The following is a 22,038-nucleotide window of genomic DNA, read 5'->3' as shown; positions in this document are numbered from 1 at the left end:
TAAAGTAAATGTGTTCTACTTGTCAATATTCTCAAAATTCCTGATGAATTACAGAAAATAAAAAGCTCAGAGAAGGTCATTTGTTTTATCAATTTTTACTTTACCTTGTGGTAAGACTTATCACATCTCTTGCCTATTTAGCCTATTTAGGTTGACTACCTATTATGTTTCTAGAATCCTTGAGGCAGTGATTGTGTGCCTTAAAATTAAATTGTAGTGACTTGACTTTGGCCATGATCCTAAAACCCTGATAAAAACTTGCTGAGCTGTTTACTTCTTCTTTATTTCCTCTCCTTATTTGCACTACTCTATCCTACTCTTTGCATCTAAAATAAATAATCAAATCCTTTGGTCCTTATCCAAATATGGAAAAAAAAAGGCATTCACACAAAACACAGGCAAACACATTTTTCAAAGTGGCCTGATATGCGGCAACACGGTAAACAAAGTGGGCCAAGAGAGGCTCTTTACCAGCCTACACATCTGTCTACTATAGGGTCTACTACAGTAAGAGCTGTTGAATAGTGAATTGCTGTGTTGCAGTGTTTAATATGGGGCCAAATAATGTAGTGTAGCAGTTGCTACAGTATGACCTAATTCTTCCTAACCCCAAACCTTTTGCTGTGATTACAGTAGTCATTAGGTTAGCGTCCTTGCAACCATACAGGCCTAGTCGCACAGAAAGATTGCAATGCAGCACCTTACAGTAATGTCACATTGAATAATGAAAATGCATTTGCTGGGATAATAATAATATGCTGTGAACCCTTATACAGAATTTCAAAACACAAAGGAGAAAATATGTCCACAAGTGCAATCCCCAAGTCGATGACCATCTACCCAGCTGAACAACTGGGACATAAACCTACAGTCCTACTCCTGCTGTCTCTGATGGCATGGGAGGAAATGGTGAGGGAAATGTTGCTCTTTTAACTCTGATCAGAGATAAAATAGCAACCAGGTTATCCTTGGGCATAAAGACTTAATTATCTTCCCATGAGGTGCAAAGCTCATAATATTAAATGAAAACGTTGTCAGCCTACTATACGTTTTGAGGGAAAAGGCCGTATAGGCCTACCTAACTACACAACTGAAATACCTGTACGCCAACGGTTGAAAAACAGTTAGCCTAGTAATACATTAAGCGACGTTTTTCACTTTTTAACAATTCCATTACATGTGACAGAACTATTGACTGTAAGTTGTACCTTTATGAGGCCTACATAGCTACAAAAAAGACCTGTAGCCTGCCTTTTAATGGGTTGGATGGATGTATGTACAACATAACAATTTGGCCAGGTAAATATAGGATGAGCTACTTACATGTGAAACTCCGACATTTACGGCATAGCTTCCCGGGTTAAGTTCTTCAGTGTGTTGAGGACAGCAGAACCAGACACATGTGGAATCCATTATTTTCATCAACAAATATTCCAATCAAATAGGCGACTGATGTGGGCGTAATTACTGCGGTGCCAATTTCAGAAGTTGTCTGTCAAAACGAAGTTGACCAAAATTCCCTTGCGCTGAGCATCTTGGCTGCTTCAGGTGCGACTGCTACCTATGATCCTTCCAAGAAGTAGTCGTTCTCTTCCATTTCATTACCAGGTAATATTTGTGTCCAAGCGCACAAGCCTCAAAACCTCTCACCATACACTCTCGCCTGAAATGCATGCGCTTCCAAAACCCGTAGCGCTGAAAGGGAAAAGTCCTTTCTCCGTTTGCCCTTGAATTGATGGGTTGGGGAGGGAGGATGATGCTTGCCTAGAAAAGAGGATTAAACCTGAGCATCTCCTCATATTCAAAAATCAAACATTTCAGATTATCGTTACAGTAGCCTACACTGCCATCAAACTTTCTCAATTTATGTTCACTCCTTAATGAGGACCTACTTTTGGTAGATTTATACGCTTTTTAGTTTTGTTTGGGGGACTGTAGGAACAGTAAGCTAATGTCCTCTTTGATAAGACAATTACGAGATTCCCTTAAGAAATACTTAACCCATTAATGATAAAATGCATCGAAGGACGTTGAAACGACAAAAATGTTTGCCTACCCTATAATCGAAATGGACGTAGCCTATGGCCTTCCTAAAAACCTGAAATGTGATTGAAATCGTCAAATTTGTGGCAGTAGCCTGCTTACACCATAACATTTTTCCAGCAAGCTACAGGTGAAAATGATACTCAAAATTGGCATTTACTTCATCCTTCAAGTGGATAGGCTACCATAGTTACAGTTGTTGCACTACAGCACCCTCTAAAGGAATATGATGTTTGAATTAGGAATTAAAGGAATTAAAAAAATAGGCTGGACTACAAAAGTCTAAAATTGCTGGTCAATTACTTAATTGGATCAATATTACCTTGTGACTATTCCAGCTTGATAACTCTAGCCTACATTGCAATATGTTATAACTATATTGAAAAGGAGACCCACAATATGGGCCCATAATATCTCTCTCTCTCTCTTTTTTACTTTCATTATTATTATCATGTCTTTTTTTTCATACTTCTCCCTGACATAATTCGCAACTTCAGTGAATTGCAAGAAGTAGCACTCATTTACCCATAAGCCCCAGTTGACACATGGGAAGCAGTGTGGCTTATTTTCGGATGTGACATAGGTGGATTGACTGTCAACATGTAAGATGGCGACTCACCACAGACAGAATGCTGCTGGGCGGAGGAAAGTACAGGTACGTTGTTTTACTTTTATGAACGCTATATATACAAAATAACAAACATTTCTTCATAGCCTAGGAAACAACACACATAACCCCAAAAAAGAGTCAAAGATGACCGGATTTAAAAAGGATGCTCGCATGTTCAAGTATCGTCTACTGACGTCCCAGCGGCTCAGTCTAATTCCTGGAACAAAATGCTACAGCAGTAGCGTGCAGCCCGAAACAAAATAAAACATACCCAATGGGTAGACTTTGGCATAATTACATAGTCGTTTCTTGAGCATTAAGCTGTATGTATATTTGCAAATGTAATTTATGGAAAATTGTAAGGGAACACCATTTCCCTGAAATGGAATCGCTAAATGGAATATTCTGGTTTTAGAAGGATGACCAGTTACTAATAGCTAGCTCTAGGTAGCTTAATAAATTAAGTGTACATAATTATTTATTTAGGTCTGAGAATGATTTATTTAGTCGAAACACACGCTTTGTAATAGCACGCAATGCTTGTCATCTCTTCTGAGCAGTGTCAAACACTGTGGGTGCGTCCCAATACCCATACTACCGTACATGGTAGATAAATACAAATGTGTATGGAACTGTGGGTACTATTATGGGTAATCGTAATTGCCAATACATCTGTTCGGTTGGTAATTACTTAGTGTTGGTATTGGTATTTTATTGATCACATTCTATCTCTCAAATTCATTATCGAATCTATCTCCTTTAGGCCTACTTCAACCACACTTAAATATTCCACTAATGAAGAAAACATACATTGGCGTTTGATGGGCTGTGGATCAGTTCTTAATGTCTTATGTGGGGGTTCTCAGGTTTCATACGTCATCAGAGATGAAGTTGAAAAATACAATCGCAATGGGGTGAATGCTCTTCAGCTTGACCCAGCCTTGAATCGGCTTTTCACAGCTGGGAGGGACTCCATCATCAGGATATGGAGTGTCAACCAGCACAAGGTAGAGTTTCACACAACGTTTAATTAAATTAATCCAGTGAAAACAAAATAAATATTGATGGGCATGTATGCATGTAATACTACATTGTCTTTGGAAGGACGCCATTTGTTTTAACCTTATGTATTTATTGTAGCAGGATCCATACATTGCCTCTATGGAACACCATACAGACTGGGTCAATGATATCGTGCTCTGTTGCAATGGAAAGACTTGTGAGTTAAATTTCCAGTAGTGTCCTTAAGGGATAATACAAGTGCTACTATTTAATTCAAACTATTATAACTAACATATTTAACATATGTACATTTTTGTCTCTTGCAGTGATATCTGCTTCATCAGATACAACCGTTAAAGTCTGGAATGCCCATAAAGGCTTCTGCATGTCAACATTACGGACACACAAGGTGCACTTACTTTATTGTTATTTGTTTGTTTTTTACATGTTTACATGTAGTCATTTTAGCAGATGCTTTTTTCAGACCTATCATTCTATCAGACCCATCTATGTTCATCTTTTCCAAACTGTAATAAATTGTAAACCCTCCTCTTTGAAATTCTGGATATACAAAAACTGTAATCCTGGTCAAAACTAAACAAAGATATTCCATTGGCATACATTGGTTTTTGGATGTTGGATCTACAGGATTATGTCAAAGCTTTAGCGTATGCTAAAGACAAGGAGCTGGTGGCATCAGCTGGCCTGGACCGACAGATCTTTCTATGGGATGTGAACACATTAACAGCTTTGACAGCCTCCAACAACACTGTCACCAGTAAGGACTGTTTCAACCTTTTTGAACACTCTTCACGTCAAGGTGAAATTGAAAAGTGGTTCAGCAGTGACTTCTGTTCAGTAGTGTAGCTAAACATATACTATTGTTGTTGACATTCCAAAAGTCACATTGATTTGAATGTTGAGACTTGTTTTGTTTGTGCCAGCCTCTTCTCTCAGTGGGAACAAAGACTCCATATACAGCCTGGCAATGAACCAGATGGGCACAGTCATTGTGTCAGGTTCCACAGAAAAGGTTTGAGCTTCACCTTTGACATTCAATTGTGGTCCCCCTTCAAAAGGCAGACACAACTTAAACATGTGTCTGCTCTTAGGTTCTTAGAGTATGGGACCCTCGGACATGTGCTAAGCTGATGAAATTGAAAGGCCACACAGACAACGTCAAATCGCTGTTGTTGAATAGAGATGGCACTCAGGTAAATTTAAGATTTAATCTGAGCCCTTTTAACATTTGGTCTGACTGCTCCGTAGTGTATCTTACAAACCTTTCCTCTTTTGTTTTTCGTCAGTGTCTGTCAGGCAGTTCAGATGGGACTATCCGTCTGTGGTCGTTGGGTCAGCAGAGGTGTATCGCCACCTATCGTTTCCATGACGAAGGTGTGTGGGCTCTGCAAGTCAATGAGGCCTTCACCCACATCTACTCTGGAGGCCGGGACAAGAAGATCTACTGCACCGACCTGCGTAACCCTGACATTCGTGTGCTCATCTGTGAAGAGAAGGCTCCTGTCCTCAAGGTAACAAACTAACCTGAACCCTGACCTGCAGCTGGTGCTGCTGACCATGTTTAGTGGATACAGATTTTAATGGACATTGACATTAAACGTCAACTTCCCTTGTATTCCTGGCAGTCTGTTATGAGTCTCACTTTTCATATTGGTTTCTTCCTCAGATGGAACTGGACAGATCCGCAGACCCACCTCCTGCTATTTGGGTCTCGACCACCAAGTCATCTGTGAACAAATGGGTAAGCATGCGCGTAACTCCCCTCTAAGTTCAGTGGGATCTGTCAGAGTAATGACTACAGTACACTACAACCCTGTTTAGTTAGTCATCCATGCTTTCAGACTTTCAAAATGCGTGGTAGTAAGTATAAAGGTTAAACACACATATTGTTCTTCAAACCAAGAAAATCCTCCATCAATGTTTATTACTTCATGTCACAATGTTTGTACACAATAAGGTAACCGAAACAATTGTATTCAGTCTTTGAAGGCAATGCACAACTTTAGAGCATCAGGGGACTATGACAATGACTGCAGCACTCCCCTCACCCCACTCTGTACGCAACCTGAGCAAGTCATCAAAGGTAGTCATCACATTAACTTGATCTATCTTTATAGCATTGCTTCCTACTGCTGAAAAGTTCACATTATTTAACCTTCTAATGAGTTTCCGTATTGCTTTGTTCAGGAGGTGCCAGTATAATTCAGTGTCACATACTAAATGACAAAAGGCACATTCTTACCAAAGACACCAACAACAATGTGGCTTTCTGGGATGTGCTGAAGGTAAAGATTTGTTTCACAAGTTCAATTATGTTCTGTATTTGGTACTCACAAATGCAGACAGTAAATTGCACTGTGAATGGAGAAGACAGTTAACCAATAATACATTCGGACATCTCTTTAGGCTTGCAAGGGTGAGGACCTGGGAAAAATTGAGTTTGATGAAGAGATCAAGAAGCGTTTCAAGATGGTCTACGTACCAAACTGGTTTTCTGTCGATCTCAAAACAGGGGTAGGTCTGAAGCACACACCGTTCCTGCACGCACAAACATCTGAAAGTACCTTTCCTTAGGATATGTTCCACGGCCGCATTGATTTATTTGCCACTTTGTGTGTTTCTGGATAGATGCTGACCATCACGTTGGATGAGAGCGATTGCTTCGCTGCCTGGGTGTCGGCTAAAGATGCTGGATTCTCCAGCTCGGATGGATCGGATCCCAAGTGTAGGACTTGGTGTATTAATATGGATAATAACTGTTATTTTAGGAGAATTACTTAAATAAATACATCTGAGCTGTTTGTAACCCTTCACCCCTCTTGTGTGTAGTAAACCTGGGTGGACTGCTGCTTCAGGCTCTGCTGGAGTTCTGGCCTAGGACACATATCAACCCCATGGATGAGGAGGAGAATGAGGTCAACCATGGTGAGTAGATACACACATGCTCAAATTTGTTGGTACCCTTACAGCTTATTGAAATAATTCTTCATTCCTCTTGAAAAGTGGTAACATTAAAAGCTATTGCATTATATAAGGGGTACCAACCAATGTGTCCACATTCGAGACATGCGTTGACATTTCAGTTTACTGATCAGCCTTATCTGAGGCATTGTATGGGAGTCTTGGAAAAGGGGTCTCATGTTGAAAGTGGTCCCATTCCCTTAGTGAACGGGGAACAGGAGACCAGGGTGCAGAAAGGAAATGGGTATTTCCAGGTGCCACCTCACACTCCGGTCATCTTTGGGGAGGCTGGAGGGAGAACTTTATTCCGGTATGTACCTCATGTTACTTCAACCCCTGTTCAGTCTTTGATATTTATGTACTGTAGGCTGTAATGCAGTTTTAAGAAATGCCTTTGTCAGCTAATAGGGCCACTACAGAACATTCCTCAGTCCCTTGTTAGTTTAATGCTGTATGTCTTTCTTTTGTTCAATTAATTACAAAAAACGAATGTTTGATGTCTGATGTTGCCCTTCTTCTCTCCAAAGGCTGTTATGTAGGGATTCAGGTGGAGAGACTGAGTCCATGTTGTTAAATGAGACAGTTCCACAGTGGGTGATCGACATAACTGTGGATGTGAGTATTTCAGACAAAATATTTATTTGTATTGACATGTTTGGAACTTAACTACTTGACTGGATACTTTACTAGACCTTCCTTTGTAATGGGTTAGGGGACCACAATCATTTATAGATAATCTATACATCTAGGATCTTTAATTCATAATGCACCTAATCTTTTCCCTCGTTTTTTCAGAAAAATATGCCTAAGTTCAACAAAATTCCATTTTACCTCCAGCCCCATTCTTCTTCCGGTGCTAAAACCCTGAAAAAGTGAGTTATGTATCATGCTTGGTCCTGTTTGCATCATTTGGAGCTAATCTCTACATACAATGTGCAGTAGTCAAGGGATGGTTTGGCTATTCACTCTCCTGGCCACTGGAAACATCAACATGTTAGAAATGGTGTGCTCTCTAAAGCCATTGTGACTTCATGTTCCCAAGGGACCGCCTGTCAGCTAGTGACATGCTGCAGGTGAGGAAGGTCATGGAGCACGTGTATGAGAAAATCATCAACCTGGACAACGAGTCTCAGACCACCAGCTCCTCAGCCAATGACAAGCCAGGAGAGACAGAGAAAGAGGAGGATATGGCAATGCTGGCAGAGGAGAAGATTGAACTCATGTGTCAGGACCAGGTGCGTGTTCGGATTGTCCATCTCCCAATGTTATCTGATCTACTCGTCTATCCTAAATCACTTTAATTTATTAGTACTTCAATAAGTGTAAGACATTTTCACCTTTGTTTTGTAGGTCTTAGATCCCAACATGGACCTGCGAACAGTTAAACATTTTATCTGGAAGAGTGGAGGGGACTTGACGCTTCACTATAGACAGAAAGCAACGTGAGACTCAAGGCAGAAAGAAAGTTTTAGTCATTTGCCAATCACCACCTAACATTGACATGCAGTCCCTTCAATCCTATTGTCAAAAGAGAGCTGGAAAATCGTTGAGGACCGAGTCTGTCTGTCTGGTCAGCGTTTGGGAGATTCTCCTTGTGGTGTGGGCATCTGAAGATGTAGATCAATCTGAGGCTCGCTCACAGAGGCTGGCTAGACCAGACTGGAGCAGCCAAGAGGGAAGACTACCCTGCAATTTTCCACTTAGTTGTGATTTGTACAATGGAAGAATTGAATCAAAACGTTCTATCTAGCACTCATAGATTATTTTTTACATATTTGATTGCTTTGCTTTGTAATATCATTCATTGCATTTATTTTGGGAGTGACTGATGTACAGTATGTGTCCATATGAGTTTGTATGCACATGGATATTGAAGGTTGTTTGTTCTAGTACATTCCAGACATGGCCCTTACTCTACCAACACTCCACACTATTCTAGTATCACCCAGGACTACACTTGTGCCTCTGGACACCCTAACAGCTATCCAGAGCAATTGGTTTACTCTGGAATGGTGTTTGACAGTCTCAAAATCTGCTGAGAATTAATGGTTGGTTTAAATACTGAATTAAAATGAATTGGTAAGCTTAATTGACATACCAGTCTCTTAAGAGTCCTTGTATTTGAGTCTAAAACCATGGCAGGTTGTGCGATCATTCAAGATAATCTTTCTTTTTCTGTAAATATATGTACAACATTTGTACAGTTTTAAGGTAAAATACACTAACAATATAGGAAGATTGATTCGACCCCCCCCACCCCACACACACTGAATATTGTGCACATTGCCATATCTAGTTCATCCCAAAAAATGTTAGCTGTTACCTGTATCATCTTAGCAAACAAGACAGGCAAGGAATTTTTAATCATGACGAACAAAAGTTGACACTTCGATCTGTTCTTGTATCATGAGTAAATCAATATATTCACATTCAGGATGACTTGTGTAGTAATTCAAATAAAGTATCTGTATTGTATATCTTGGACCCTTAAAATAGAAATTTCAGTGGATTCTGGAAAAATAGGATTTTTTCACTCAGGATATTAGCAAAGTAAATCATACAATGCAGGCAATTGGAGAAGTATTCATTTCTTGTACTCAAGGAAGATTATATTTGTAAGGCATGTATTCCACAGTCGCAAAGTTTGAGTAAGCCTCTAAGCCTCTGCCATTTTTTTGAAGACAAAAAGTAAAGGAATATCCAAGATCTGCAATTTATCCTTGTTTGTGTAACTACAGGTATATTATGTACATTTGGGGCTTAAAACAATAAATTTGAAGGGTTTAACATCTCCACTGTTATGTATCCATTTTGTGTCTGGCAAAAATACTAAAACATATGTAACAAATTTTATTTTTCTTCCAGTGATATGTCATTCTTTTCACATTGAGAGAAAATTAATCAATTTCACATTCAGTCTTTGCACCCATTCTTAATAAAACATTCTCTCCATTAATAAATTCTTAGCAAAAATACTTCCAATTCCTCCTACAAGCAAGTGTCTACTCTATAAAAATGTGGAAACCATAAACCATCCCCATGCAGAAAGACATTCCTAACCTGGTACCCAATGAACAGCAGTGTTATTATCTCAACAGAAATAAATGCATGCAAACTCATGACAGCTTTTATGGTATAAGCATGACCACACTGCAGCATACAGCAAAGTCACAACTCTACTTCTAACCTGGTTTACACATATTGCATAGATAAAGTTGAATGAATATGCCGAGGTAACATTGGGGAATGAGACAAAGGTACATCATTATTTGTTATAAAATAATGCCCTTTACATTGGCAGGCTACAGACCTGCTTGAACCAATGACCAATACGATTACACTTTTTAAAATAAATATACTGTATCCTAGTGAAGGCCCTGCATTTCTCTTAAAAGATAAGATCACAGACAAACTGATTCAACCTCTCACATTTGTAAACACAGCATAGCTTCAGCAAAGTAAAATACAGATAAAAATGTTTGTGTACTATAAAACTATGCAAGGTAATTCCCTATGTCAATGTTTTTTTTCAACAAAAAATCTAAGATTCACAATGACATTAAAATTAAAAGAAGCAATCAAAATCTGCTACAGTTGCAATAAGATGTGCTTAGAGCGACTCCCACTGATAGTGTAAACAGTGTGTTAAAAACCTTGTTGTTGTCATAAAGATTAAGGTGCAACTGTGCTTTGTTATTCCACAACTGTAGTTTTACAATATATTTAAATGTAGATGTATTAATCTTTGGAAATATTCCATGGCCATTCCAATACAATATTTTGATCTACTTTTTTTCTAAACAGTCTACAAAGACTGTTACATTGCCTGTTTAGGAAATGGTGGCAATTGGCACTACTTGTAACATTGGATTTTACCCAATACAAGGTAGCTATAACTATAGTACTATGTAACTAAGCTACTTAGAATTTGTCCTACATGGTACCTCATCATACAACATAATTACTTCGATACTGTACCTGAACCTATTGAAGACTTGTAGTGTTTACTTGTAGCCAATTATGAATAGTGTGAGTTTGCCCTGTCTTGGATTAAGGTCTTTCTCATAATTGCCCTATTGATTGTCGAAGTTCAGCTTTTCTGTAGTGTTTCCTAACTGACCAACAGCCACCCTACTCCAGGGAGGGTTCCTCTACTTCCGTGTCTAGATGGATTTCTTTGTCGTCGTGGCAGCATTGGTGGTCAGGTTCAACTGCCCCTGATTCTACTGGCTCCTCAACTGAGCTGATGACATCAGGTTCAGGTCCATCCAGGATATCCTGACTGGTGGAGTCATCAATGGAGGGGGGGTCAATAGGCTGTGCTGGGAGGAGGTTGACAGAAGGTAGGGAGGGGAGGTCTGGGTCTGGGACTGGGACAGGGGGCTCAGGAGGTGGAAGGGACTCTTCCATGTCTTGGTCAAGGGATTCATCGGGCAGGTTAGTTGGTGGATCATTTGACTCAATAGGAGGGGTTATTGACTCTTTAACCAGGTCAGGGGATTCCGGCGGTGGGATAGGTGACTCGGTGGGTGTGTCTGAAGAACTGATGGCTGAAACAAGGGGGGACGTGAGGTCAACTGCTGCCTGGGAGATTGACTGTGGAGCGTCTTCCTCCATCTGTTTGTCAGGTGGTGAGAAAGGCAGCTCATTTCCCCCTAGCTCCTCTGTGGAACAGAAGGAAACATCAAATCAGCATCACAATACGGACATGCTGTATTGCACAGACACCTCCCCTTAAGCAACACTGTTTTAACATGAGTATTTGTTAACATCCTGTTTTAGTCAATGTATTACCATGTGAAACATAACATGTCCAGACAATGCAATATACAATGGCATGTTCCTTCCCTCAACAGAAACATACCAATACCAGAGATGTTGTCGATGTCCTTCTCCTCATGCACAGCCAGAGATGTGTTAGTCATGTCAATGGATGAGACGGACAGGTCCAGCCTGTCTGCCATGTCCGAGGGGTCAGAGTTCATGATAGCCACCTCAGATTCAGAGAAGCCTTGGAAAACAAACACAAACACTAACGTTACAATTACTGCCATCTGGGGGAGACAACACGAACCAAGTCAACAAGCGAGTAGCAGCGCAGCAACCAGTCAAAAAGCTAAAAGCTAGCCAACGTAAGGTTTTGAATGGTTACAGATGCTGAAGGTGTTCAGATGCAAGGTATTATCCAATTAACATAATGTTGCCTTGCTATGCAAATTATCAATTACTTCACCTATAACTGGAAACTGAACTTCTGTGATTGTACCTGGGTCCATTACTCTCTGGATGGGTGGGGGCAGGCAGCTGTCCTGGAGGTTGAGGTGCTCTAGGTCTTTGAGCTCTTCATCCTGGACGGGCTGACCAGAGGCTGCCACCAGGGATGCCTGAAGAGACAAGACAGTTGAAGCTTGTGACCTGAGTGTTCCCTCATGTAAACAATGAAAAACAAGACAATGTCCAACCCCCTTCACGTGACATCAAGTATCTTCGGTAGGGTCTACTTTTTGGACTTCACTGGACATGAAACCGCATCACAGTGAGTTGTGGGCACCAAAAGGCAGCAGCCAGTTTCACCTGATGCCTGAAAGGAGGTGGCTTCATACCTCAGTGTATCCATTGGTAGGCATCTCTGGGGAGTCGATATTTTCAGGAGGGGGGGCAAAGGGCATTTCCTGTTTCTGTGTCGTGAGCTGGGATTGAGCTGGGATCCGATGCAAGTATCCATAGCCGATGCCGCAACCCAGACTGCAGGCAACAGAGCACACATTCAGTTTCCCGTGCATTGACAGCTCATGGTGCTACCTGTGACACATGTACTGATAAGGATGGCGTACCTGCCCTCTCCTCCCCAGGCTGAGTTGGGTGTGACGACCACCTCACGGCAGGCGTCTGTCTCAGTGTTGTACACCAGCAGCTTTAGGGGCTTCCCTTCATGGGCCTCAACCAATGAGAAGAAGTCTTCCGACTGGGGAAATGCAAATCAGCATGACACGACAGAGAGTTACGGGTTAAAGACTCAAACAATATGAAAGCATTTCATTTGAAGATAGAAGATAAGACGGGAAAAAAAAGATTCTTACATCTTGCAACACCTGGTCCGCTCCCACAATAAAGTCACCGTGGGGTTGAAGGCCTGCCAGAGCAGCTGGTGAATTCACATCCACATCCTAGGAGTGGAAACACCATTTATTATGGGACAGTGTATTTTAGAAGAACTATCTAATTCACCTTAACAGCCCTCATCACCAAGCCCTCAGCAGTCTGATGAACCCCAACTCACCAGTACATGCCAGACGTTTTCATTGGCTCCTTGCCAACTGCAGAAGCGGACACTTGCCCCAAGCAGACCCTGTCCTCCCCACATACTGCTGGGCACCACCTCCACCTCCCGCAACATCATGGTCCTTGTACTGTAGACCTCCATCTTCACAGACTTCTCCATGTTAACCTTCAGAAGTTCCTTCAGGAGGTCATTCTCCTGGTTCTGCAGCAAAGAAGTTGAGGTTGAGGTAGATAAACAAATAATTTATTATGTTTTCTCAACTGAATTTTCTATGTGCATTGCACTGCCTCCAATATGACAACAGGTACAGTATGGTAAGCGGACAGACTTACAAGTCTATGATTATCCAGAGATATTATGAAGTCGAAAAAGGGATTCAAACCAGCTTTCTCTGCAGGTGAATTCTCCTGAACCTATAGCACATGAACCACAATAAAAAAAATAGTCGATGAAATGTATCATTTGTTGTATACAACATATATGAAAACAAGCAAAAACAACAACAAAAACATTCCATATACAAGTAGGTTTCTAACGTGGATAGGCTTCAAGTGTGCTCGTCACAGCAGTATCATAATTTGCTTGTTACATACATTTTGTGCGGCTTTCACGAAATCATGAGGAATGCTGTTTTTCTCGTTGTGGCGAGAGCGCCTTGCATTAAAATGATGCTCAGTTCAATTAAACTAACTAGTTTGTAAAAATACATTGTTAAGTGTAAGTAGGATAAGCAGGTCAAGAATTTGTCATGATTATGCACTGAATTTACTCGACATCTTCTGCCACTTCATAATTTCGGCAGGCCCTTCTTCGCCCTATGCTAGCAAGCTAGCAATTTGGCAATTGGAAATGTCACCCTCCAACGAAAATATAAGTGTATGTCAAGATGTTTCAATATTTACCCCATGCACGTGATATCCATCCGTTCCTCCTTCCGATGCACCTGAGCTTTGAGACAACCCCATATTGAAAGAATGCTAAAATATCAAAATTATATTTCGCGTAGGCTGTAAATGACTGTAGCTAAGGAATTCCTAATGCTTCGTGGCCATCTTGTCCCGTCAATCTATCTCGTAAGTCCCGACTAGTCGAAAATGATGCCAACGAACAACACCAGGTGATGCGAGCAATAACCGGTCACTTAATAGCCGGGAAATCTCCTACAGTAGTCTAATACAGATCTTAAATACAGAAATGTTCAGAAAGGGTATACTGAAATAGGCACAATATGATCTATATAGGCTATTTACCATGATAAATAATTTGCCACCCATGGTGTTACCACAGTAGCCTACAAGTACGGGTGCACACGTGTAGGCACCAGAAGCACTACAAACGCCTCGGTTCAGAAAGACTGATTATTGGATACAAAAGAAGATGAGAGATTGACAAATAAAATATTTATTGGAATGAAACAAAATATCGACTGACCAAGAGGAACACACAGGTACAAATAAATCAGTCCATAGAGACATTTCTCTCAGACTTCACTCAGTGATGATGGGTTCTGTAGTTGGTTTTATACAAACAAAATAAATGTATATAGAATATACGTTTTGTATCTGGTACTAAGTACAATAGACATGTATGCCCTTGCTATATACAAACTAAAGCACTGGATATAAATACATGAGAATGATGATAATTTAATTATTCTCTATTGCTCTAACAAATAAATACAAATATTAAATTCTGTAAAGTAAGTTCTAAATGCCCTCAGCACCACTGGTATTTGACTAACTGCTGAAGTTTGAGACTCATTTGGAAACAAAGATAACTTCTCTGAAACTCCCATTGAGTATCCTTTTCATGTTTAACATAAATTATAACAACATTAAATAAAACCCACCAGACACTCCATAAATTCATAAATTATACTTTTTTGACTGATAAATAAGTGCAGAAACTGTCAAACAATGTATTAAATATTAAATAGAGCTATATGAAACAATAGATCAATTTCAATATTATCCATCTCTGATACCTTTTATACACCATTTGACCTTCAGATATGAGTAAGCATGAGCAAATGTTCCTCTTTTCCAATCATATTTAAAACAATTACCCTACTAAAAAGTACAAATATAGATACATGTCCTGAAAAATTACTGTACAAATGGTATGTAATAAATTGTAGAAAAATACAAAACTGTGCTCTATTCAGGTTTTATGCTCATTAATATCCATGCGTGTATCACTTCTCATGAAACATTGCCAGTTGGTTACTGGATCACTTCAAATAGTTGACTGTCTGTAAACGAAGAATTTGGTTCTGGGGTAGGTTCAGATAAGCCTATCAAAGACTCCAGGAGGTAAGTACTTGTCTCATCGTACTGTGGGTGATGTGGTGGGCTTAGCAACTGTAGATAGTGTAAGTTGTCTGGGTAAGTGTGTCCTTTGAAAGACTTGTGAAGAGGGCCAGAACTATAGTCAGGGAAGTTGTCAAAGAACTCCAGGTCTGATTCTGAGGAGAGGCTGAGGTCCATATAGCTGTTTGATGAGTAGTCAATGGAAGGAGAGGGAGTGTTAGGATACTCTTGAATAGGACTGGTAGCGAAACGTATTGCGTCTTGGTTAGCATTTTCATCTAGGTATTCTGCTTGGCAAGAGCCAATACTTTTGTCGGTGTGAGAATTGGCTGCGTTTGTGACAGCATACTTCCCCGAGCTATTGAAACATTGATATGACTGTTTGATGTGCCTAGCCTCACTGTCAGTTCCCATAGAGCAGTCCTCGGTTTCTGAGTCACAGAGTTTGAGCATGCGGACCAGTCCTTCATCCCCCTCCTCAAGGAGAGGCTGGTTGACCAGAGGTGATCCCCCAGACTCTGAGTCTTCGCTGTTGGCAGAAGAACAGGACATGTCACTACTGCAGCTGTTCTCCCCCTCCACAGCCAGTTCCACACTGAAATGGAACATAGGGGTGGTGGGGATTGTGAGATGAAGACCATCATCCTCTGTAGTTAACCCAAAGGGGCAGCTCTTCTCCTGGACATGCTGCTGTTGCTCATCCTGGTCCTGGTCCTCTTCCTTCGGGTTCTCCTGGTGCTTGAGTGGAACTCTTTTCTGGTCCAGGCAGTTGGGTGTGTCATCATCGTGCAGTCTCCTCTCCAATTCAAGCCTCATGACAGTGTGGAGGTAGTGAGTCTGCACACGTCTAGAGTTGAACTCCACTCGGCCATTAGTGTTGCCACAGCCGTCCCTTGTGCAGCCGCATGGGAAGCTGGAGCGGTCCATCTGTAGTAGGAAAGCACGTGAGCAGAGAACATCGTTATGAAAAGCTTTTTAGAATGTCGTTTTGAGAATAGTTGCTATAGCTGTTGAATCTATAGATGTTTAGTCCTTAAGAATAAATGTCATGCATTTCAAACATCTCATCCATAAATAACGTCCAAACTAGCAACAGTTTTGTTTATTATTTCTCCTGCCGTACCTGGCACTTGATGCCTGCCAGGCTGCATGCGCACGTCTCCGGCTCACAGAAACCCTGGCAGTCGCAGCCACACTCCTCCCTGGAGAGACGCAGAGCGTGCAGCTGTCTCTTCTCCTCCCTGTCGATACGCTTTACCCCTGCGGCCCTGAGCAGGGCTTGTCTCTGCTTGGATGGGTATGGATGCAGGAAGCCCCCTTCGTCTAGGTCAGCATCACTGAGGTGGATGTTAAGGTCCTCGTCTGGGACTTGATCTATATATGGTCTGTTAGCTTCCTCCAGAAGTATGGCTACGTTGGTTGTCATCTGGCAAAGTAAGGTACAATTTGTCACTTAACAAACCAATGGTCTTCTGCTATGAAAAATATATATATAGTAGAAGAAAATTGTCTCTCTGGGTGACGTGTAAGATTTGTCATAATTTTTTTGGGGAAGTCTACTCACTTTGTGCCTCAGTTCCTTAAGTTTCTCCTGTCTGAGTCTTTCTCTGAGCCTCTCCCTGCATCTGTGCTGGCGATCCAGGGCGTGCTCTGCCAGAGTGTACCTGCGGAGGGAACTGTGCCTCCTCACCATGCCCAGGGTGGCACCCCCTCGGCTGGGCACACTGGTGAAGCCTTGGCTGCGCTGGAACAGGAACACCGTCACCAGGTCAAAACTGACCCTGCCATGGCGACGTGTGGGCTTAGCTTTTTTCAAAATGGACCGAACTGATGGAGGAAAAGGAGGTGAGAGAAAATGTTATTATATTATCATTAGTTGTGGAACTACAGTAGCAGGGGTCAGTTAGGCTGGGCCAGGAAGGTTCAGGTAAACTGGAGACATGAAGCCTCTGAAGAGACATTTTGGAAGGTCATTTGTGTGCACATCTGTTTTTGTGCAGTTTCATCTAGTCGCCACTAGATGACAGTACAGGTAAGTCAGTGGCTGTCTAAAGGGTCAAGAGTACATTTTTCATACTTTTTAAAAGGAAATACCAAGAAATAAACATTTATTTAACCACGAAGCATGAGGCCAGAGTAATGAAAATAATGGAATCTGTAAAACAGTGGGACCCATCCTTAGATCTTCACAAGGTTTAGTAGGAGTTTACATTTATATTGAAAAAAAATCATTAAGAACATTTCTGCTACAAGAAATAAGTATAAGGTTAGCTGTTCACTCGGCAGCTTGGTAACACCAAATCATATGACTACACTCGCTTGAGAATGAACTCTGGAGACAGAGGTCAGTAAACAAGGAAAACAAGCTGACCAAGCCAGTTCTGCTCTCTCTCTGCCTAAAGAGGACACAACTCACTGGGGAACTGTTTGTTCTGTCACTCAGCTGAGGGAGCACAGCTAGATGGCTACAAGGGTTGAGTGAAAGACCAGAAAAAAACTAGTGGTAACTGACCCCTTTACCCTTCACAACTATTTAACTACAACTCACCAGGTTAACTTGATTTTCCATTACCATTACCAGGTCTTTGAACAACATCACAGTTTGGCGATATTTAAATTCAGTCATTTGAAACTGCTTTGAGTTTTAAAAGGCGTTTGTGTTATCGTATCCAAATTGAATCCACATACTATTGCCTAGGCAAATAGTTTGACATTACAATGAGCTCAGAGCCTTTCAATGTGGATTATTAAATGTCTGGTCTCCCTCTAGAGTAGCTTTCAGTACACATTTATCAGGCACTACTAACAGCACTGGTGCAGGCTGATAAGAGACTCTCCTAAAACACACTCATGGGCAATAAGCCAGATAAAAGGTTTGCATAATTTCAAAGAAGGAAAAAAAATTCTTACTGGGTAAACTGGTTGTGGGCGAGGCAGGGATACTGGGTGTGAAGTCTTGATCGTCACTTGAGAGGCTCATTCCGTCAGACTCCCATTCCAAGGAAGCAGAGGAGGAGGGGGAGGAGAAGGATGAGGAAGAGGCGTAACATGGGTCCTCCTCATCCACCTCAGCAAATTTTCTTTTCAAGACTCCACTCATGTTCTTGACTCTGGTGGTTCAATGATCTGTCAGAACACAAAACGTAGCCATCGCAACAATCAAAGGGATGAACACCACAGTTGTGGTTATGAGATATCCTGTGACGTTGCTGTGACACTGACATTGGCACTTCTCTCTTTCTTTGAGTGCATTTAAGATCAAAGAAATCACATGACATTTTCTCATGTAATCTGTAATCTACTGTCCAAAGACACAGTAACTAGAAACGTATGTGTTTGTTTGTGACACTTTCTAGCCTAAATCATTGTAAAATGTGGCACTACTGGTTGTTTTTACTTTTCTGATTGTTTAGTCATTAAACTCACATTAATGTAATGTTTACATTGTGACCAGACTTTTGTGTAGTATCAAAATCCAAACATTTCACTTCAGTTAAAGCAGCCTATTTCAGCGAGGGTTGGAAATCAACAGCTCTTTCTTTTCCCCCTGAGTAATTAACATTCCAATGATTCCTTAAGTTTATTGGAAAGAAAACGTGAAAACAAGCAGTCCAAATACAACAACATTCTAGAGGGATTATGGCCAAAAGCAGCTGTTATATTTGGCTATGGACCTTTTACACGTGTTCTCAAAGGAAAGAATAGAACAATGTGTGCTTAATAACAAGCATGTTGTTTTTAGAAAGATACATCTCTCTGCTGACTGATCTCTGGCCCCCAGAACAAGCCAAATAGATAGGGGTTCTTCTCAGGAATGTCCATCCACACAAGGCTAAAGTACGATCACAGAAGCCTTTGTGTCTTGTCTTGTTTCTGCTCATCTGCTATTTTAAGACTGTATATGTGAGCAAAATGATATCTGACAATCTTGGTCAAATAATTTTCTATAAAAGTTTGATGGAGAACTCTACACTATCCAAAATAAATTGAAAGACAATGACCTCATATGTTGCCTGATAAATAGATGTAAATGAGAATAGGGAATTTGTGACTGTTCAAATGAACAGTGCATGGTGTGTGTATATGTGAGTGAGAGTGTGTAGTGTTTGTGTGTGTGTGTGTGTGTGTGGTGGGGGGTATTATAGCAGAGGGGTGACAAGGGGACACAGGGAGTGGCTAAAGAGAACAGTGTGCACTGCAGTTCAGTTCACCTGGTCGAGGTCTCCTCTTCCTCTGTAAACCTGCAGTGCCAAGAACAGACTGTCCTCTAGACAAGCTAGTGACTCATGGCAACCCTGGTATGTTACACATAGTGACTGTACACACAGTCAGTCTCATAATCATCCTCCTTCCTCCTAAAAATATAAGAATGTGGGTGTATAGACATTAACACTAAACTGTTGACCACACCTCATAGATGATTATGCTATATGATGATGGATGTAAGGAGAAAGCACCAATAACTATCTGTTGCACACGTTTGTTTGTGATGAAAAATAAATGTAAGATCTAAAAGCAAGTCAAATAGCATCTGTTTTTCCGTTTAAAAGTGGCAGATATGTTTGCCTGGCATTAAGTCTTGTACAGGCATGTACATTTGCGCGATCAATTTTCATCTTATTTTCTGGTCCTAATAACGAACGTTATACACTTGGAATCAGAAACAGTTTTCAAAATAGCCTATATATTACAACAAGCAGGCCTATATGGTAAGTAGTAATCACTGACCCAACTATGGGTCTTTGTCACCCCGTCATTTTGGCAACCTTAACTTCCGCAACTGACCTCTTCACCCCTGGTGATACATGTAAGCTACAATGACAGCATTGTTCTCCGTCTGGGCTGGGGTCGCAGTACCAAGCTATTAATCAATCCACTCACGGTAAGCTGTTTTGTATAGGTCTGGGTTTTACCACGACAAAAAGATTTCAACAATAAAGTCGATCCCAAACTCGTAAACAATTAGGCTGTTTGATAATAAACTACGATTGGTTTTGAGTCCTGGCATACAACTTTTGAAAACTATTTTCTATGCTGTGGGACAAAGTTATATTGAAGCGAAGATACAGTAGTACTGAAAAACGTCCGCTGTATAAATGGTTATTGTAACCAAATACCCGCTGATCGGCCACTTACCATGAGTGTGTGATGACCACCATATTCGGTTACATCCACAGATTCCGTAATTCGAGATTCGAGTGTGTGCTCAGCCCGCTGTGACAGTGGTATTCTCTCTTTATCAAACCCTCAAGTATTTGCTGATCCGTGACACAGCCAGCTCCTTCTCTTCCTCTCCAATGTTGTAAGAGAGAACGGTGTACTCATCGGTACTCCCCCTGCGCGTCTGACGTAGACGATCACAAGGAAAGGGAGCGGTACGCACGCAAGCACGCACGCACGCACGCACACCCCCACACAAACACGCACACACACACACCCACACACACACACACACACACTGATATATATCGCAAATTAATCATGGTAAATATTGTAACTGTTTCTTGGTAAGCTCCCACCCTGGACAATGCCGATACATTTTAGAATAGCCTATAAAACAGTGTTATTGAATTATTCAGATCAACGACGGCCTTTCAGGTTTCACTCAAACTTCTCTCTCTTCTTATTTAGATTGAGTCCATTCAAATAACTTTCATAGGTTTCTACAGAATTCTGAATTAGTGGAAGAAAATTGAATCGAGTTGAATTTGATTTAAATAGTTTTGGGAGAAAACAAATGTAACAGGGTCGTGCTTTCTAAAGATAATCACATAATGTGTTCCGGTTTTAGTTGAGAGAGGAATCAGTATAGTGAGCAAGTAACCCTTTGGTCACATGGAAGGCACAAGCATAAAAAAGGGGAACCAAAATATCCCACCAGCTGCTCCCCCTTTCTTGGCTGGACAGGAAGATGAGCCACTGCTCTGCACGTCATTCGTTTCTCAAAACTGAAACGTGCTTCCAAAAATCACGTGAACAAAATGTTGCTGAATACTACATAACATTCATGATACACACGTGTGTGTTATCACGTATCACTTTACACGCATGCACAAGCACACACACGTACATTCATTAATACACGCAGTTGCCTATGTCGTCAAGACAATAGCGCTTTTACCACTGTAAAAATAATCAGTCTCCAACCGTCCAGTTGTCATTGGAAACGGCAGTTCTGTTGGACAAAATACAAACATGTGCAATTAGATAGCTGAACCACAATAGGAGGAATCACCGCAAAGTGTCCCCTGTTCCATTGACCTACATACAGAATGAACACCAGATACAAGCAAAAGTGCTAACACACAATCAATGTCAGTAATAAGCAAAACCTATAGAAGCTTGCTGTTGATCAATTTTGATTTGACTTTGCCTCTCCATCATTTGAAGCTCATAAGTATCTTCATTTTCGTCCTTCATCAAATTGAAATTAATATAGTGATTACAAAATAATATAAACCCTTTTGAACTTTTGTATCTTGGTCTTTGTCTAAGAGCTCAAGGGCAACAGTTGTCTTAATCCAAAAGGGTTTTCCTCCGTGGATGTGGTACAGTAAACTAAGGCTACTGAGCTTCAATCAGAATATCAACAAATACTATTCTTACATATTGTGTTTGTCATTGTTTCTTGTTTCAGTCCTTTTCCTTGACTTGACAGACTTGTAGTTCTTGTCGTCTTGATGCTTAAGAAATTAGCACTCTGTCCATCAAAAAGGTTTCTCTGTTTCTCAGTCCGCCTTGATGTTTCCCCAGAGGTAAGGAGAGATGGAGTGGGGAGGAGAGTGTGAGTCATGAAGTGAGCCCCTGTA

The 22,038-nt window shown here is 41.0% G+C and overlaps 4 protein-coding genes across 9 annotated transcripts in view; 1 reads left to right on the top strand and 3 right to left on the bottom strand.

Moving 5' to 3' along the window:
• The window catches only part of LOC146271643 (sodium channel protein type 2 subunit alpha-like), a 29,375-nt gene extending 27,724 nt beyond the window's left edge, over positions 1-1,651 (bottom strand). Inside the window, exon 1 of the mRNA XM_084707049.1 lies at positions 1,324-1,651. The gene's annotated coding sequence lies outside the window, so the exon portion shown is untranslated. The remainder of the gene's footprint in view (positions 1-1,323) is intronic.
• Positions 1,652-2,625: 974 nt separating this feature from the next.
• On the top strand, positions 2,626-9,428 carry LOC146271642 (WD repeat-containing protein 48). Of its 4 annotated transcripts, none has more exons than XM_084706954.1 (19): positions 2,626-2,698; positions 3,520-3,660; positions 3,797-3,872; positions 3,982-4,064; positions 4,304-4,433; positions 4,600-4,688; positions 4,768-4,869; positions 4,963-5,187; positions 5,343-5,417; positions 5,657-5,759; positions 5,864-5,961; positions 6,083-6,190; positions 6,305-6,401; positions 6,506-6,601; positions 6,842-6,947; positions 7,165-7,252; positions 7,433-7,509; positions 7,680-7,872; positions 7,988-9,428. In XM_084706954.1, exons 1-19 carry the CDS (start codon positions 2,651-2,653, stop codon positions 8,081-8,083), a joined length of 2,031 nt encoding a protein of 676 aa, XP_084563080.1. In that variant the 5' UTR covers positions 2,626-2,650; the 3' UTR covers positions 8,084-9,428. The 4 variants fall into 4 exon arrangements, with proteins under 4 accessions (XP_084563080.1, XP_084563078.1, XP_084563079.1 ...); XM_084706952.1 differs by having other exon boundaries at positions 4,304-4,475; XM_084706953.1 differs by having other exon boundaries at positions 3,794-3,872.
• A 46-nt stretch (positions 9,429-9,474) lies between these two features.
• Positions 9,475-14,210, bottom strand: gorasp1a (golgi reassembly stacking protein 1a). Of its 2 annotated transcripts, none has more exons than XM_084706959.1 (9): positions 13,823-14,210; positions 13,253-13,333; positions 12,918-13,121; positions 12,718-12,804; positions 12,472-12,602; positions 12,241-12,382; positions 11,904-12,021; positions 11,508-11,648; positions 9,475-11,301 (listed from the first exon to the last, which is right to left on the bottom strand). In XM_084706959.1, the coding sequence occupies exons 1-9, from the start codon at positions 13,883-13,885 to the stop codon at positions 10,769-10,771; spliced, it is 1,500 nt and encodes a 499-aa protein (XP_084563085.1). In that variant the 5' UTR covers positions 13,886-14,210; the 3' UTR covers positions 9,475-10,768. The 2 variants fall into 2 exon arrangements, with proteins under 2 accessions (XP_084563085.1, XP_084563083.1); XM_084706957.1 differs by having other exon boundaries at positions 11,502-11,648; positions 13,823-14,208.
• Positions 14,211-14,305: 95 nt separating this feature from the next.
• LOC146271640 (cysteine/serine-rich nuclear protein 1-like) lies at positions 14,306-20,556 on the bottom strand. 2 transcript variants are annotated; one of them, XM_084706956.1, is made up of 5 exons: positions 20,366-20,556; positions 18,140-19,584; positions 16,794-17,056; positions 16,353-16,655; positions 14,306-16,156 (listed from the first exon to the last, which is right to left on the bottom strand). In XM_084706956.1, the coding sequence occupies exons 2-5, from the start codon at positions 18,327-18,329 to the stop codon at positions 15,143-15,145; spliced, it is 1,770 nt and encodes a 589-aa protein (XP_084563082.1). In that variant the 5' UTR covers positions 18,330-19,584; positions 20,366-20,556; the 3' UTR covers positions 14,306-15,142. The 2 variants fall into 2 exon arrangements, with proteins under 2 accessions (XP_084563082.1, XP_084563081.1); XM_084706955.1 differs by having other exon boundaries at positions 18,140-18,355.
• Between the last annotated feature and the right edge of the window lie 1,482 nt (positions 20,557-22,038).

This window comes from Hypomesus nipponensis, chromosome 10 (assembly GCF_054491055.1).
Source record: "Hypomesus nipponensis isolate SF chromosome 10, ASM5449105v1, whole genome shotgun sequence".
In the NCBI taxonomy this organism is placed as follows: Eukaryota; Metazoa; Chordata; class Actinopteri; order Osmeriformes; family Osmeridae; genus Hypomesus; species Hypomesus nipponensis.
This window is presented reverse-complemented; position numbering and strand designations above follow the sequence as displayed.